General features: G+C 43.9%; 1 protein-coding gene across 1 annotated transcript; it reads right to left on the bottom strand.

The window, feature by feature from the left end:
* Positions 1 to 286: 286 nt before the first annotated feature.
* Positions 287 to 17256, bottom strand: LCT (lactase). The gene is made up of 17 exons (XM_042041281.1): positions 16605 to 17256; positions 15683 to 15762; positions 14352 to 14435; positions 13582 to 13684; positions 12771 to 12846; positions 11318 to 12005; positions 10290 to 10935; positions 7406 to 8965; positions 6804 to 7072; positions 6367 to 6657; positions 5320 to 5518; positions 4462 to 4664; positions 3981 to 4090; positions 3314 to 3448; positions 2290 to 2513; positions 1161 to 1397; positions 287 to 501 (listed from the first exon to the last, which is right to left on the bottom strand). Exons 1-17 carry the CDS (start codon positions 17254 to 17256, stop codon positions 290 to 292), a joined length of 5769 nt encoding a protein of 1922 aa, XP_041897215.1. The 3' UTR covers positions 287 to 289.
* Positions 17257 to 17605: the final 349 nt, after the last annotated feature.

Raw genomic sequence — 17605 nt, 5'->3', positions numbered from 1 at the left:
AAGGACAGATGCCAGCTGAAGTTGAGAATCCTTATATGCAGATAGCAACAAGCAATTTTACTTTGGTCTTTAAGAAATCAAATCAATAATGCCCATGGACAAAAGAGACAGTTAACATAGAAAAATAATTTTCCTCCCCCTTTTTAAATTGGAAAGCAAACAACAAAATGCTGGGGAGCCATCTCTGAGGCAAGATAGCTGCAATACTGCAAGCACTGGTTTCCTGGTGGTATAGACCTTTTCTTTTAAGAAAAAACAAACCAAACAAACATTTTATCAGGTGGAAATGTTACATTTTATTACTAAGTTCCATATGTGATTGTTTATGGGATCTTTTGGATGATTTTCCATATTTGTATGCAAAAAGAGCCAAGCCCAATGCTCCAACTGCAGAAAGAGCAAAAAGCACATAGAGTGCTATTTCTGCATTCTGGGATGTCAATTCCAATCCCAAAAAGCTCACGCTGTCAGCTGCTCCCAGAGTGGGCTCTGTTGGTGTCACTGAACGGGAAAACAACGAGAAAGTGTTAGGACAGAGCCTGGGGGACCTGTTCCATGCAGCTGTGGGCACTGCTGCTTCCTGCCTCCAACAAGGCTTTCAGCAGTGCTGTCCAGTATTCTGGCAGGGGCCATAATTCTGGGGAATCAGGGGTTGAACCAATTTCAGCTCAGAGTAAATGCACAGCTGAGGCTGATAGTGTAATTCCTGGTAGTACAGGTGAGTATTCTCATTCCCAAACCCCCACACTAACACTGGTGGCTGTTCATTGTACTGCTCCAGTTGAGAAGACACAAATCACAAAAGAATCGGTATTTCCAAAGCCTTACCCAAAACAAGGATTTGTATAAAGCATTCAAAACTTTTTCTAAACAATCTTGTGGGAGTATTGAATGTGTGCGGTTTGGAAAGCGTCTTGGGCAGTTCCGTTAGAGAAAAGTCTAATGGAATAGCTTTTGCTTCATTTTGGAGACCGGCGTGTTAAGGTGCTCTTGCACAAGATTGTGTTGTTGGTCTGGTGTTGCATAGGGAAGTGACATTGATTGGAGTCCTTAAAAATAATAGTGCAGAAAATGGTGGTGTCTCTAAAGACCTTAAGATTATGGAACTCTTTTAGGATCAGATGCAAACACAAAAGCATCATTTCTGCTGCGTCACTTACCTTCTGGCTCCTGTTCCAGACAGGGATGTGGGCCTGTTGCTGGGTCTGGAAACCCATTGCAGTTTATGATCTGTGAGTAATACTTGGCTGAGGCCTTGGGGCGCCGTGGCAAGGCAGGGTCTGAGAAATTTACGTGGTAGAACCCAAACTTTTCCTGATACCCCACTGCCCACTCGAAGTTATCCATCAGTGTCCATGCAGTGTAGCCCCGTAAGTCAACGCCATCGAGTGCAACGGCTGCAGGCAGAGAAGAGAGAAGAGAGAGCAGGTTGGTGGTCACCCCTCAGCCAGCCAGGGCAGGAAGGTGCTCCAGCACATCCACACTTAGCCCACAGTGAGGTTATTGCCACTTTGGCCTCATTGGTTTTGTTCTCCCTATTCCCATCTCTTTCCTGTGTTGACTTGGCTCAGCGGCTTTGAGGTAGCTCAGCTGCCAAGTTACAGCCAACAAGCAGCCAGGGTAGTTCACTCAGTGCCCAGGAGTGGGCGCTGCTTTTCTCTGCTTCAAAAATCAAAGTTTTTGTTCAAGAAACAAAGGTTTAGGAACAGAGAAGAAAAGCCATCAAAATGCAACCATTGCTTAAACTACTGTATGTGGGGCCTTGCTGCTACAAGGCAGTAAATGAGCACTTCCTGAACACCTGGCTGGCAGTTCCCAGTATGTCAGAAAAGCAAACTGAAAAAGCCCTTTCCTGAAGTTGTTTGACCACTGCTGTAACTGAAACCAGTTTGGGGGTTGGGTTTTTACGGTTTTTTAACAAAGATGCAGTTTTTAGACACAGCAGTAGTCAGACTAGAAGCCAAAATAGGAGTTTATCAGGTAGTAGTACCTTGTCTCACCAGGTGCAGCAAATCAAAGAACCTGCAGGTTACCCCACTAAACCCACAGTTTGTTCTTCCTTTAGATCATCTTTCCTGGCACAGTTGTGACTATCCATGGGGCAGTTTTTGGTAAACCCAAAGGCTGTTGGTAGTGGATTCGGTAAGCCCATGTGACTGTGTAACTTGCAAGTGTGATGGCAGTGGCCTTTCAGCTCTTCAAAACTTGCTTCACACACATCAGTCTTATGGCAAAGCCACTGCTGCTCTCTAGAGCTTTGGTTGACCAGATGTCAATAATCACTCTTACCTTTCAGTGCCTCATTAATGTAGGTCCGATAGTAATGCATTCTCCAAGTGTCATTGAATTGAAAGGCTCCCCTTTCCGAGACCCCATTTTCGGTCACATAAATGGGAGGGTTGTTGTACTCTTCCTTTATCCACCTGAGGATCTTCCTGAATCCAAAGGGTGTCACCTTCAGCCAGATGGAACCAGAGTTCAGCCAGCTGCGGTCGGTCACTGTGGCTGTGCCCCTGTGGAGAAGGACACTGCTCAGGGCCAGTCCCATGTGCCAGGCACCTCCATGCCCAGGGCTGAGGTGCTGCTGGTGCTCACAAGCCTGAAAACCACTTCTCATGCTTTGCTTTACAGTCATACGCTGTGTAAATCAGCTGTGGCTGAGGATGTGATGTTGGTTCCAAACCTTTGTATGCTACAACACCATTTCTACTTTTCAAGACATAATAGAGTGCTTGAGCACACAAAATTGCCCTTTACACCTATGTGCAGGAATGAAAGACAACCCACTGTCCTAAAGGGCTAAACATTAGATAATTTCACCTCTGTGTGGTCCCACCATTACCTGAATTGTCATTAGAAACACTAGTAAACGCCTACTGTTTACCTTTTGAAGCTGGGGAAAGAAATTAGTATATAAATTTAAAATCTTGACTTAGGCATACTTAACCACGAAGTGATTTAGGGTTTGAACTTACATTTATCCAATGCAGTGGGGGACCTAAATCTGTTAAACAGCAAATGGATCAATATCCATAAACCAGGATAACACAGTTCAAACTGCAGACTGGGGGCAGGAAATATGATAAATATTGTTTATCATCTCATGTCTGTAAAAAAAAAGGGCTATTGCTGGACTTTTGTGAAAATAAAAGCACCACAGGTACTGTTTGGATATATTTTTCCTGGTATTGGTTATAACAGCTTAAAACACCTATCTCAGAGCTTTATTTGCTATAAATTTTATACTTGTCAGTTGACCCAGGCTCCAGGTGTGCAGATTTTACTTGACCAATAATTTACATTCATCTCTTACCTATCAGAGTCATATGATATAACACCCTTAGGATAGTTTAGGTTGTATGTTAAAACTGTGGTATAATGATTTAGACCAAAGTAGTCATATGTGCCTTTAATTCTTTGTTTTTCACTCTCAGTAAATTCTGGAAGTCTGCAAGAGAAAACAGAGAATACACTTTGCACACACTCCATGGGTACTGCTGGGATCCCTGGTACCAGCACCACAAGCACAAGGAGAGAAAGTGGGAACTGGGAATGGAAAATTAGAATGTAATTGAGAGGGACCAATGAGTTTACTACATAGTTTTAAGAAAAGTTAAACAAATTTACCACAGGCATCAGGTAAAGTACTGTGTCTAATGCAGGGCAGTTACTGTGTCACTGAGCTGACAATTTATCACCCCAAAGATACATTACATTAGTAAATTTAGTTTGCAAAAGAGGTAAAGACAGGGAATAGGCAAAGCCCCCCTGCCTAGATTGGAACGAAGTGATTTTTAAGGTTCCAACACAAACCATTCTGTGGTTCTATGAAAATGTACACTAGAATTTTTCTGTGAGGATATAATAAGCTTTTGTACAGTAACATTGGAATAGAATCATTGAAATGTATCATTTCTATAAGAAAAGCAGGTTTCAGCACAGTTAGTGAAACAAAAGCAGGTGTGTGCCTGGGCTCTTACCGGGACTTGCTCAGGCCCTGAGCCAGACTTCGATCCCGAATCCTTCTTTTCATCACTTCATTATAATCACCATTTTTGAAAATGGGATGAGCAAACCACCCTAGAAAAAACTAAACCAGGAAATAAGGGAGGATAAATCATATATCAAAACATGGGATTTAGCCATTCCTCTGTCATGTGCTGCTTTATAGGTGATACCTGAATTTATAACGAACAGGCACACGGAGATACCCAAGGATGGATGCCAATATAACAGGAGTAAATTTAATAAGCTTTTGTCACTGCAACCATATTTTGTCTCATTTCTGTTGCATTCTTGATCAGCCCTCGTAAGAGGCTACATACATTTCCATGCAGTGATGCCTCTGCCTCATCCTTTTATTTCAATGAGATGCTGACCTAGGCTCTGGGCACATCCAGCACCTGGAGAGGGGGTGTGACCAGGAGCAGCAGGGAGAGCTATGACCAGGGCTCTCTGTACCTGCAAGAATCGTCTGGCAGCTCCCACATCCTCCTGGTTGTGCGGGTTGCGTGGTTCTGCCCAGTCAGAGTTGATGGTGATGGAGATGAGCCCTCCCTGCTTGGCCCGGTAGGTCTCGTTGTAGAGGTGCCAGACCTCTGCGTGTGCCTTGATCAGGTTGTGTCCCACCACGTAGGGAGCGCGCCCTGGCCGAACGGAGATGCCTGCAGGGACAGGGACAGCACAGGCAGTGGACAGCACTTCCCAGCCCTCTCATGGCTGCCTCCCAGGTTAACACAACCTCGGGGCACCCAGAACTGCCCCTGGTAAAGGAATGAACATGCAACACCTGGTGCCCCGAGCCCAGCCCTGGGCTTGGCACAGGCAGCTGAAGGAGCAGCTGCCATGGGAAGGCTGTGCAAGGAGGACCCTGCATCGCCCCCTCCTCCCTCAGGAGCGGGACATGGGCTGCCAGTCCTGGCAACAGGCTGCTGCTGCCACTATGGAGAGCAGAAAGCTGTGTGTTCAGGTTCACTCACATCCCCTCCTCTTGGTTCTACCCTGCTGCTAAGCTGTGTCCTCCTCCAGCCCTAACTCTTCTCCACAAGTCCCCAGAGGTGTTTAGGAAATGAGGTCTACTCTGGGCAACAAGTGTAATCTAGAGGCTGCAGAGGAGGGGTGGAGTAGAAGAGTGGAAGAAGGAGGATGGGTCTTGGAGGTGACAGGCAGAGAGAAAGGACCACAACAATCCAATCTGTCCACACCACACCGTCTTCCTTGTTCTACCTTTGCAAGCCCCAAGCAGCTTCTCTGCTGCAGCATAAAACAATTGTGCTGACAGTGCTGTGAAGGCTGTGAGGTTATGCCCAGCAGTCTTACCTGGAGCAGCTGTGCCAACACCATAGCCAAGATATGCAGTGTTGTAGGGTTCATTGAGGGTTATCCAAAATTTCACTTTATCCCCCAGCCTCTGGAAAAGGACCTCAGCATATTCCTTAAACCTCTGAATTATAGTATCATTCTCCCACCCACCGACGTCCTGCAGCGCCTGTGGGAGGTCCCAGTGATAAAGAGTTACCTGTGTGGAAAGACAGCAGGACAAGGGACTCAACCAGTCATTCTTGCAGTAACTCAGACTCATTCATGAACACAAATAAACTGTACTTTGATCTACAGTTACCTGTTCCTAACGTAGTTTGATGTTGTAGCAATCACTCATGCACTCAGTAAAATACCTTTTTGCCAGTTTCTTTAGGGACTGCCTAATGAAGATGGAACCTTTTACCAAAAACCACCTTGTGACAGCAAGAACTCATCAGTCAAGGACTGCTGCACCTGCACTGATTCTCAGGTGCAATACGATCCACTAGAACACCTGTCTGGGCTGGTGCAGAGGTATGAGGACAGCTCATAGTCACTCAACAGTGCTAAAAGAGCTGATTGATGCAGGGGTGAGGTCACCATCCATTGTATGTGACAAACAACACCGACCAGTGGAGCTTCCTGACTCCCAGGAAAAGAACAAAGTTACATCCGTCTCTAAGAAAGGCAAGAAGGAAGATCCTGGGAACTATGTTAGTCAGTCTCACCTCAGTGTCTGGAAAGAACCCTGCATAGGTTCCCGTGGAATCTATTTCCAAGCACATGAGGGATGAGAAGGCAATTGGAAACAGCCAACAATAAGGTTACTGTGGTCTTTCTGGGGAGTAATTTCGACATATCCCTACATTCCAAGTTCCTTTGCTTATTCAATAACCCATGTTTCTTCACAAAATGAAATGAAAAACCATGAAAAACAATTTCTGTGTGGAGAAGGGTATGGACGGAAACACACATGTTGCTCTGAGGAAACACACATGTTGCTCTGAGCATCAGATTTGGGGTTTACTATTTTTTAGTTACCTGAAAGTTACTGGGTTTAGTTACCTGAGGCATAATGTTGGCTGCCAGAAGGGCATCGATCAGCCTTTCATAGTAGTTCAGTCCCATTTCATTGATGTATCTGGTGGTCCCATCTGGGAGGACACGGGACCAGGAGATTGAAAAACGATAGTGAGACACCTTGAGGCTTTTCAGCATTTCCACATCCTCCTCAATCTTGTGGTAGCTGTCACAAGCTACATCTCCAGTTGCATCATTGCCAATTCTCAAGGGAGTGTGGGAATATTTGTCCCAAATGCTAAGTCCTTTCCCATCTGCTCTCCATCCTCCTTCAATCTGTAATTGAAAATGGGGGAGATATTGTTAGCAAACCCAAATTTATGTCTTGGCCTAGCAAAGAATTCAGCCTGTTATTCTTTGTGGTGCCACACAATGAGTTAACTCTCCACAGATACTTCAGGAGCCCATATCAGTTTCCTGACCTGGTAAGCTGCAGTTGCTACGCTCCACCAGAAGTTGTCTGGAAACTCTCCATACAAAAATTCCTCTTCCTTGGGCAGTGGGATGCCGTTATTGCGGATGATTTCTGCATAGTACACAGCAGAGCGCTTTGGCGTTCTTGGCCTGTTGGGGTTGTCAAAATCAATCTGGTGCAATCCAAATTTTGGATCATAACCATCCACCCATTCAAAGTTATCCATCAGAGACCAAACGTTGTATCCTTTCAGATTAACACCATCTACCTTGTAAGCTGAAAGACCAGAAAATAAATGGAGGAGCATCAGTGGCATAATCACACTTTAAATGAATCCTACAGAATTCACACACAAGCACATACAGGCTCCTAGTTACATACAGGTGGCACTGGTCAACTAAGATCATTAAGAGTATCTTCTTGTTGGAGGAAACAAAGCACAACCATGCAAAGGAGATAATAAAAACAAGCACTATGCTTATATTGTGTTTAGACTATTTAAAAACTGATATCAATCGCTTTTAAAAAGTACTCTTCAAAGAACTAAAATAACCAGAAATCTAGAGAGGAGACACACAACACCAACAGAACAAAAGAAAATTCTGGTACCTTTTAAAGCTTCATCAATGTATGTTTTGTAGTAAAATATCCTGGCATTGTCATTAACATCCAATTTGGTCTTTACCCCCACTCCATTCTCAATGATATATATTGGGGGGTTTCCATATTCCTCTTTGATCCAGTTCAGTAGCCTCCTCAGACCCCAGGCCACAGCCCGATGGTCACTGAGAGCTGAGGAAGGCCAGGAGCTGTCAACTGTTTTTGAAAGCTCCTGGTCATACTCGTAAGAGAAGGGCTTCAGACGTGTTGTTGAATGGGTTACAATTTTGGAGGAGTATGTGTTGAAGCAGAAGACATCTGCTGTGCCCCGGATGTATTCACGCTCCTCCTCGGTGAAAACCGGCAGGCGCGACGACGGCAGGTTCTGGAGCTCACTCCTGTTCCCAACTTTCCACTTCATGACCTCGGGGTAGTCCCCATTTTTGAAAATTGGGTGTGTGAACCAACCCACCAAAAACTGCAGGTACCTGTCAGCAGCTTCAATGTCCCTGGGGTCGCTTGGTGTCTTCGGCTCAGCCCAGCTAATGAAGGGGCACAGGGCAATGACCCCTGCCTGACTTGCTCTGTATTTGTCATCGTAGGTGTGGTAGGCCCTGGCATGAGCTTTCAGTAAGATGTGGGCAACCCTGTAGGGAGCACTGCCAGGGTCCTTGACACTGGGTGGGAATGTCCCGAGGCCATAGCCCAGCCAGGCAATGATGTTGGGTTCATTGAACGTAATCCAGAACTTCACCCTGTCCCCAAAGGTCCGGAAACAGAAGTCAGCAAAGCTGTCAAACAGGTCAATCAGCTCATCACTCTCCCAGCCACCAATGTCCTGAAGAGCTTGTGGCAGGTCCCAGTGGTAGAGAGTGACAATTGGAGTGATGTTGTTTGCAACCAGTCCATCAATGAGACGGTTGTAGTAGTCAACTCCGTGGCTGTTGATTGAGTTGTTCCTTCCAGTGGGGAAAATTCGAGGCCAGGACAGGGAAAAACGGTAATTCTTTACCCCTAAGGCTCTCAGCAGGTAAATATCTTCCTCCACCTTGTTGTAGCTATCACAAGCTATATCTCCAGTATCATTATTGTTTATATTCCCTGGGACATGGGTGAAGTTATCCCAAATGCTGGGTCCTTTGCCATCGGCATCCCAACCTCCCTCTATCTGGTAGGCAGAGGAAGACACACCCCATGTAAAATCCTCTGGGAATGTCCCATAAAAGTACATGTCTCTTTCATGAGCAGTCTGGGATGAAAACTTCTGCCAGACAACTTTTGCTTTGGAGGGAACTTCTGATGCTGGTAAATTAGGCAGCTTTGATGGCACAGGTCGGTCAAACACCACTGGTGCAGAAGATCTGCCCAAGGCTTTGGATGGAAAACCATTCTTTTCAATAACACTGGAATAGAAGTAAGCAGATGCCTTGGGAGTCCTTGGTCTGTTGCTATCTTCAAAGTTCACGTGATGCAGCCCAAATTTTAGGCTGTATCCCACTGGGCCCTCAAAGCCATCAAGCAGGGATCGAGCAATGTAGGACCGAACATCAACAGCATCCAGTTTCACCGCTGCCACAGAAACAACGAGACACTGTAATTACCCACCTGAACATTTCCTGAACACAGCTCAGCACAACAGAAGCAGCACAGCCAAGGATATGTGTGACAAGCCAAGCACTTACAAACGGTTTTAAAGGCTAGAAAAACCTCCCAAACAATTAAGAATATCTGGCAGAAAAAGCAGTCAGCACAGTAATAGGAGCTGGTGATATGCTTAGTGATAGAAATGTGTGAGAAAAGAAGTATTACTCAAGAGGTATCTGAGTACAGGACACTTGTGCCACTGGTATCCCTTCCCTGTGTTCTTGTTTTCAAGCAGATTTCATCAATTTAGATGTATGGTGCACTTTTAGATTTAACACTGTAATTTAAGTGAAACATTGCAGGTATTTAGAGCTTGTCTATATTCCCTGAGCACAGGAGAGCTTCTTTTAGCAGAACAGTGTACCCAATACCAGCAGAGGCAAGTCCAGCATCCCTCCTCACATTGCCTACAAAAAAACGCACGAAATCTCTCTCATTCAAAAAAAGTTCACTCCCATGTGCAGTCCATCCTCTTTACTTCTGATGAGGCATAACAGCAATGCTAAATTGTGTTTTCTGTAGCTCTTTCAACACTTCTAGCAGTATGTTGAGATCTACGTCAAGAAGATCAAATGCTGATCTTCAGTACACACTGATCACCAATATATTTAATGCATCATATTTAATGTTTTCCTGACAGTATTGTTTAGTCTATCTAGAGAGCATCAGTCAAATCTCTATTTGAAATCTCAGCTCTCTATGCTTGTCCAGAACTTGCCACTAACACTATTTTTATGTCAAACAATACACATCTTGCAAAGATACAAGCGTAACTTGAACATTCTACAAGCATAACTTAAACATTCTCAAAATGATTGAGGTAGAAATTTTATGGAGATATTTTCAGTATGAAGTGCTTGCTGCCAGTTAGATCCGATTAATCGGTAGAGGCAGTTCAGCCCCAATTTATGAGATGTCTTCATGCAAGAGCCTGCAGGCCAATCATCTCCAGGGGAGCAGGAGTATATAAAAAACCAGTGTTCTCACAGAGGGACTGACCTTAGGGTCCAGGCTACATTAATTCATAAATATGAAATATGCATTCCAACATCTAAAGAGAATGGAGAGTTCTGTATCTGGACACCAGAGAGGCTTAAGTATATAAAGTCACACTCATTACCTACACAACAGGCAGCTGACATCACATCACTGTGCAAGTGGTGATGTTTTAAAGTTAACCACCATGGAAGGGCTAGAATAACTACTTGCCATGATTAAAAAAAAATAAAATAATTTGATTTCTCCATACCCTTCAGGGCCTCATCGATGTACTGGCGGAAATAATCCACTCGCAGAGTGTCGTTGAGAAGATCCCCGGTGTCTCCTGTTGGCACACCACTCCCTGCTATGTATATTGGGATCTTTGACCCGGTGTATTCCTGGGATACAAACTTCAGCAGCCTTCTTAATCCCCAAGGGACCACATGGATCCAAGAAGAGGCAGCCTGTGGCCAGGAAGGATCTACATGCAAGGAGAAGTTCCCAATGCTCTCATAGCCTGGTGTGCACATCCCATTAGCCCCGGCACTGACCAGGCGGGAAGTGTAATGGGAAAGGCCAAAGAAATCTGCAGTCCCTTTCACCCAGGACTTCTCCTCCTCCGTAAACACAGGCAGCTGTGCAACTGTTGTGGAGCACTGCTGGTTCACTTCCTGGATCTGAGCCTTCAGCATATCTGGGTAATCACCATTAACAAATATGGGGTGAGCAAACCAGCCAAGCATGAACTGCAGGTACCTCTCAGATGCCCTCACATCCTCGGAGCTGGCTGGAGTCTTGGGTTCAGCCCAGTCTGAGTTCAGCACCAGCCCCACCTTTCCCAGTTGCTGAGAACGGTATTTGCTGTTATACAGGTGCCAGACCTTGGCATGAGCCTTGAGAATTGTGTGAGCAACCTGGGAGCAGAAAGCAGAGGAAAATGTGTCAGACTGCATTGCATAGAAACTCTTAAGCATTGGGTTTATTGCCACGTGAAAATGTCCTCTCCATCCAAAAGAAAACACCTTGACAAAACAATGATAGACAAGGAGTGTAGGAAGTTTTGGAATAAGCAAAAGAATCTAACTATCCATCAACACCAGCTTTCAGAATAGAAAAATGAAGTAATAACACCTAGCCTCTGTTAACTAACCCATTTTTAACAAGTATCGTAGACAACAACCACATTGTTGTCTCAGAGACCACTTTAGGCTTGAACATAGTTAAAGCACAGAACCATCAGAGGAAAACAACCCACCAAGAGTAGCTGCAGGATCCCAATTATTCCTGTGCCCCTACCTTGTAAGATGCTGCTCCCGGGTCAGTGATTCCTGGAGGATGCTCTCCAGTGCCATAGCCAGCGTAGCTGATAACCCAGGGCTCATGGAATGTAATCCAGAGCTTGACCCGATCCCCAAACGTGGAAAAGCAGAAGTCTGCGTAGCTCACAAAAGCATCTATGATACTTTCATTCTGCCAGCCACCAAGAGCCTGCAAAGCTTGGGGCAGGTCCCAGTGGAAGAGAGTCACCATGGGCTCAATGTTAGAGTCTAACAACTGGTCAATTAATCGGCTGTAATAATCAACACCCTTGGAATTGATGGTCTCGTTGGTGCCAGCAGGGAAAATTCTAGACCAGGATAAAGAAAATTTGTACAGCTGGGGGTGAAGACCCCTAAGCAGGTAAATGTCATAGCTGGTTTTATAGTAGCTATCACATGCCACGTCTGCTGTTTGGTTCATGTGGACATGGCCCCCATGCCCAAACTGATCCCAGATGCTTTCTCCTTTCCCATCCTCTGCCCAAGCTCCTTCGATGTTAAAGGCACCTGTGGATATGCCCCAGAGGAAACCACGTGGGAAAACATCTTGCAGGAAAGAATCCCTCTCCGATTCAGACTGTTCAGCAAACATTTCCCAGACTGTTTGATAGGAGGACCGAGGGGCAAGAACAGCATCTAGGTTTTCCTGCAAAGTATTTGTTTCGCTGGAAATAGAATAAATAGAAGTTAAAATCTCCAAGGTAGATGCATGTGCCATAGAACTTGCAAACATGGAGTAGGAAGGAATCATGTGGTTCCCATTCAGGTCACATTAGTCACCTATAGCTCCTTTGACATCTGATCAATCCAACCCTGCTGTCTCCCAGCTGGGACACGAAGGTGCAGGGCAGTGGGGTAACCACAGAACAGCTCTTTGCACAGAGAGTCTCATAATTCATTAGTTAGGCCAGAGGTGCCAACAAAATCCTTGCAGTGAGCAGCAATTTCCCTTGCTACAACTGCTTCATGAGTTTCCATAGGATAAGCTAAAACTAGTCAATCCTGCTACTGTAATCCTTAGCATCTCCCTGCACAATGAGATCTCCCATGTTTCCATAAGCTCAGTTGGCTTCTCCCCTAGGAAAGCCTCTATTGGATTTGTTTATTTATAACCACTTTGCTCTTGAAAAAAGCAGAAGGCTTGAAATATGTACTTGTAATTATTGGCTTGAAGGTGCAATTTGGGTAACCAAGGATGAGAGAGTAGAGAGGATTACATTATAGGATTAGTAGCAGGATAGAGGATTGCAAGTAATTGGAAGAGACTGGCTCAGCAGAAAGACAGCCCTTTGCAGCCCCTTCAGCAACTAACAGCAGACTTTACCACTAAAATGTCTTGTCTCTCCCTGCACATAGGTTTCTAGAGGATGCTGTTTATTACTGTACATTTTTGTAGTGTTATATAGTATTACGGTATTTGATTGTAGTACCTCAAAACCTCAGAGAAGTAGTCCAAGAAATCATTAACATCACACCCAACCATACGTGCTTCTTCTTTATTGATAGCTGAAAACAAACAAATGGTAAGTGAGGGGTGTAGTCATAACTTAGATGCCATGGACTGCATGACCCTGTTTGTGCAATTACACCTTGAGAAACAAGGTGCACTTCATAACTAATAGCTATTTTTCTCAGGTCAAATGTATTGAGTTTTTAATTAAACTTAAAAATGCATATTAAAAAATGATCACAGTATCATAGAATCACTTAGGTTGGAAAATACCTCTAAGATCATCAAGTCCAACTGATAACCCAGCACTGCCAAACAACACTAAACCATGTCCCTAAGTGCCACATCTATGTTTCTTTTAAAGCCCTATGGGGATGGTGACTCCAGAATTGCCAACCATGCCAATCCAACACTAAACCATGTCCCCAGGTGACACATCTGCATGTGTTTTAAGTTCCTACAGGGGATGGTGACTCCCCCACTTTCCTGGGCAGCCTGTAACAGTGCTTGACAACCCTTTCAGTGAAGAAATTTTTCCTAATATCCAACCTAAACCTCTCCCACTGCAACTTGAGGCTGATGAAAATGACGAAAAGATTTGGGGAAGATTTCCTGCTTCCGCTCCCTCAACGTTCACCATCCACCCTTAATTTTCCAATAAGGCTATAAAAAACCATAAAGTTATTTTATCTAATAGCAGCAGCCTAGATTGGATGATTTGGAATTTCCGCCATAAGTTATCATGCAGATTTTAAATAAAAAACTCTCCTCCTTCTTGAAACATCACTCACCTGTGACAATGGCAGCTGCTGGTATGAAAGGATTCTCTTCCACGGAAGCACAATCAAGAACCTTTAGACTAAAAACCAAGATGTCTTTGTCCTTCCAGACACTCTGCAAAACCAGAAATCAGGGAGCAGTATGAAGAGAAGCATCAGCCATCTAGTAAAACCACGTTCTTGGCATTTTTTGCATTTTACATGGGCAGCTCCTTATCCTGCTACCCAGATGCTGGAAGACTCTGTGCTTATGGATTTTAAGAATGCAAAAAACTAACAGAGGTTAATTTATGTAATAATAGGTACCAGCCTACAGCATCACTGATGTTGGTGCTGCCATGAGATCTAATCCGTTAATAAACTCACCCTCAGCAACATTTCTAGCACTGCCTCTGCTGATGAGGAATGTGAAGTTTGGTAGCACCGTTGTAGAGCCCATGCTAGAGTTTAATATCTTTCAGTGTACAGGTATTGGCCTAACAGCTTATCAAACACTTAGCATGCGAGAGAGAAGGTTTTTCAGTCCTGGACAAAAGAATTCTGCCATTCCAGTTGTTAATGCAGCAATAATAAGCATTGACCAAGATAATCCTTTCCAGCACTTTCCATCAACTGTTTTTAAGTCAGAGTAACAACAGAGAAATGAGCACTTTGCAGCTGCTTCCTAGTGTAGCTCACAGAAAGTCAGAACTGTTTAGACATGCATCACAGCACATGAAATTCTGCTCCTATTTATGTCCTGTTGTTTGCTGCTATAATTCTAATGCTGTGCATAACATTACCTGGAATTCACTCAATTTCTTGTAGAAATCTGTTTCATTTCCACAATGGTACTGAAGGCTAAGAGACACAAAGTCTACTGAATCCTGGAAACGAGAAAAAGAAAAGAATCATGCTGGAGGAAAATGGGTTTTTTTTTGAAGTATTACATTAAAAATACATAAAACTGTGTAAGGTTTGATAAAGACATATTTTGGGAGTAAGAAGCCATATAGCTGCATGGGAGCCCTGGACAATATAATGAGCCCAAACTGGATACTGTATGGGAAGATGTGTTTTGCGTGTCTCTTACTAAAAAAAGAAGAAGTTAAACTAAATTAAATTCTATTTTATGAATTTAATATTAATGATTTACAGTTAATTTCTTAATTAGTAAGATTATGTTTATGATTAATCAGAGAAACCTTTTAAACTGTGTGGTTCAGGTAGGCTTTATCAATAACCCTTGGTTGAAAGTCCACTTCAGAAATCTTTAATCATTCCATATCACGAGGGTTTTCCCACTAGAAGTCAACAACCTTAAAGGAACAGACTGCATTCTCTTATTAAACCAGCTGATGAAGTTGGAAGAAAACTGATAAGATTTCAGTTTGTTTTTCAGTCCAAGGTTCTCTTCTAGTTTCATCAGCTCATCTAAAACAACTTCTTTGCTCTCTCTACAAACCACACCTTGCTTAAATCCTTGCAATGTCACACCTACAACGTTGCTTGACCTGGTTCTAAGGTTTGAAGGATTAAGCAAAAAACCCCACAGTGTCATCTGTGCACTGTATCCTACATCAACATCCTCTGGGTGAGGACAGCTATGAACAGGGAACTGGATCTTTAAGAAAGGATGTCATTGCCTTTGTAGAGATTATATTCTCCTCGTGTTGTGCCATCTCTGTGAAACTGCATCACTTTTAGCACAGCTCAGACTGGGATTTAACAAAATCAGCAGATATTTTAAATAGCAGCTAATTAAGATAAAGTATTGATATATTTGGTGGTGCATTAAGTACACCTGCAAAGAAAATGGTAACAGGTACACTTTTTGGAGACGCCTTGTCATTTAGCAAGTATATTGCTAAAATTGTCAATTATGAGAACAAATTTGTCTCCATGTAGCTTAATCAGTGCCTACCAGCCAAGAAAGGATGCTGAAACAATTTTTAAATCAGCAAGTTTCACATAATCAGACTAATCCAATAATTAAAGCTTACCAAACTGTTCAACTGATCAACCTGCTAAAATCTTATTTAACTTGCAACAAGTCATTTGATCCCATACATAAAAACAAAGCTAAATCAAGGCAAATATATATAATTTTGGAAATATTTCCTCAAGGTGTCACCTGAAGAGAAACTGAAAGCAATTCTGATGGAGTCATGTCTTGGACAGTGCTTATTTCCAAAGCAATGGACAGCTTTCCACCTTGAGAGAGAAAGAGGCAGTCTGCTAGTAACATATTAAGGACAAATAAAATTTCAGTTTACTGAAGTTATTTTAAAACCAGTTTTAAATTGTTGAAGCTGTGGAACATCAGACAGTGCTCCAGGTAGTTGATTTTAGAATACCCATTGTGGTTTCAATGGAGAGCTGAAGAAGGTAGAAATTCAAAGGCACCATTCAAATTTTCATGCCTTTGTGATGGTTCTACAGTTTTTAAATTTTTTTAATCCATTCTATACTGAATGCTTCTGAGATGCTGGGGTGGCAGGAACTTGGAGGGACAGGAGATGCAGGAGGGAAGATGGGCAACTTCCAAGGGCTATCACCAGATAGTGTGAACTGTACAACAAAGTATTCCTGACAAATGCAAGAATTAAAAATTTGGGAAAAGAAATGGTGACTCAGCCAGCTCTACTGGTTGTCTGTCTGGGACAGAAAATTTCCAAGGCCAAAGAAGGCAGACCCAAGGTGACAGCTGCTCGGAAAATCCCAGGTACCCATCATGGAAGAGGTGAAATTCTGTTGCTCTGTGTAACACCAGTAGATTTGGGATTTAATTACTGTAAACCCCAGGATCTGCAACAAGGAAAGTCAAACAAAGGACATTGCAGACTTCCTCACAGTTATTATTGCATAGGAGACTTCTTGTGCCTTGTTTTTTCACACTTTCAGGTACATTTCAGAAAGGTTTTAGTCCTTCCTCTGCAGGTCAGAAAAAGGAACACAAAAATATCTACAGAGACTGCATGTAGCAGTTGCCATTTAATTCCATCATGAAATATTTATGAGTCATATTGAAAAACCCCTCTCCCTGCTCTCCTTACCCACTGGTGAGATCATCTCATGGAGAGTAGTGTAAAATCCTTCATGAGCAGCAGCCACAGCCTGGACTTGTTCCTGGGGGTCATTGTAGGGCAGGCTTTGAAGGACCTCTGGCAGATCACTGAAGGAGAGCCATGCATCCACCAGGTCCCCAAAGGCATGGAAGCTGAACTCTGCATACTCCACAAAAAGCTTGTTAAAAGCCCTGCCATTCCTCCCGCTGGCCTGCGCGGCCACGGCGCCGGGCACTCGCCCCTGGTGCAGAACCAGCACGGCTCTGAGGCCTGCAGCAGCCAGGGCCTCCAGCAGCTGCCGGTAGCACCACACCTGGGCTCCATCCGCCTTCGTGGCGTTCCCCTCGGGAAGAAGGCGAGCCCACGGCAGGAGGACTTTGTAGTGCGTCACCCCGAGCTCACGGAGCGGGGAGAAGTACCGGGGCAGCTCGGAAGCCACAAGGTCTGGCTGGCACTGTGCTGCAGCCATGCCAGGGCCCTGCTGGTCCTTGGGCAGGACCTGGTCCTGCAGACCCAATCTCTCTGCCAGCTCACTGGGTAGAGGCCCAGCAATGGTGATAAAATTCCGAGCAAATTCCCCATCTATCCCAAGGCTGAGAGACGCCAAGAGAAAGATGACTGTCTTACAAATCAGGTCCATTTCTGAACCTGGCTTCAGAAACAGTTATTCCACACTACTTATACTCTAGCAGAAGTAATATTTAACTGAAATTGTCTGCTCCACAGATAAGGTTCCCTGAACTAGCTGACATGGGAATAACAGACCAGGACTTCCAATCAGTAGATAAACAGGCAAATGGATGAACACAAAAAACACTCTCACTCAGTTAGAGAAAGGTAATGTGAAAACATTTTCTGAGATGCTCACGTTTCCCTTTAGGCTTAAATATCAGTTGACATTTGCTAATATTGCCTTCCATTTAGAGGAAGATGAAATAAGGAGATAAACTTTCCTTCTCCTTTTGGCCTTTTTCAGCTTTAGAAGAATC

Source organism: Corvus kubaryi, unplaced genomic scaffold, assembly GCF_017639235.1.
Source record: "Corvus kubaryi isolate FWS band 111438036 unplaced genomic scaffold, C.kubaryi_AGA036_p1.0 37396, whole genome shotgun sequence".
Taxonomy (NCBI): Eukaryota; Metazoa; Chordata; class Aves; order Passeriformes; family Corvidae; genus Corvus; species Corvus kubaryi.
This window is presented reverse-complemented; position numbering and strand designations above follow the sequence as displayed.

Excerpts from the sequence above, each read along its gene's own strand:
- LCT (XM_042041281.1), bottom strand. The coding sequence starts at position 17,256 with ATGGACCTGATTTGTAAGACAGTCATCTTTCTCTTGGCGTCTCTCAGC. Across the intron at positions 4,091-4,461 it reads CTGCCAGACGATTCTTGCAG|TTTTTTCTAGGGTGGTTTGC; the intron begins GTACAGAGAGCC and ends TTCCTGGTTTAG. Across the intron at positions 502-1,160 it reads TCTGGAACAGGAGCCAGAAG|TGACACCAACAGAGCCCACT; the intron begins GTAAGTGACGCA and ends TTTCCCGTTCAG.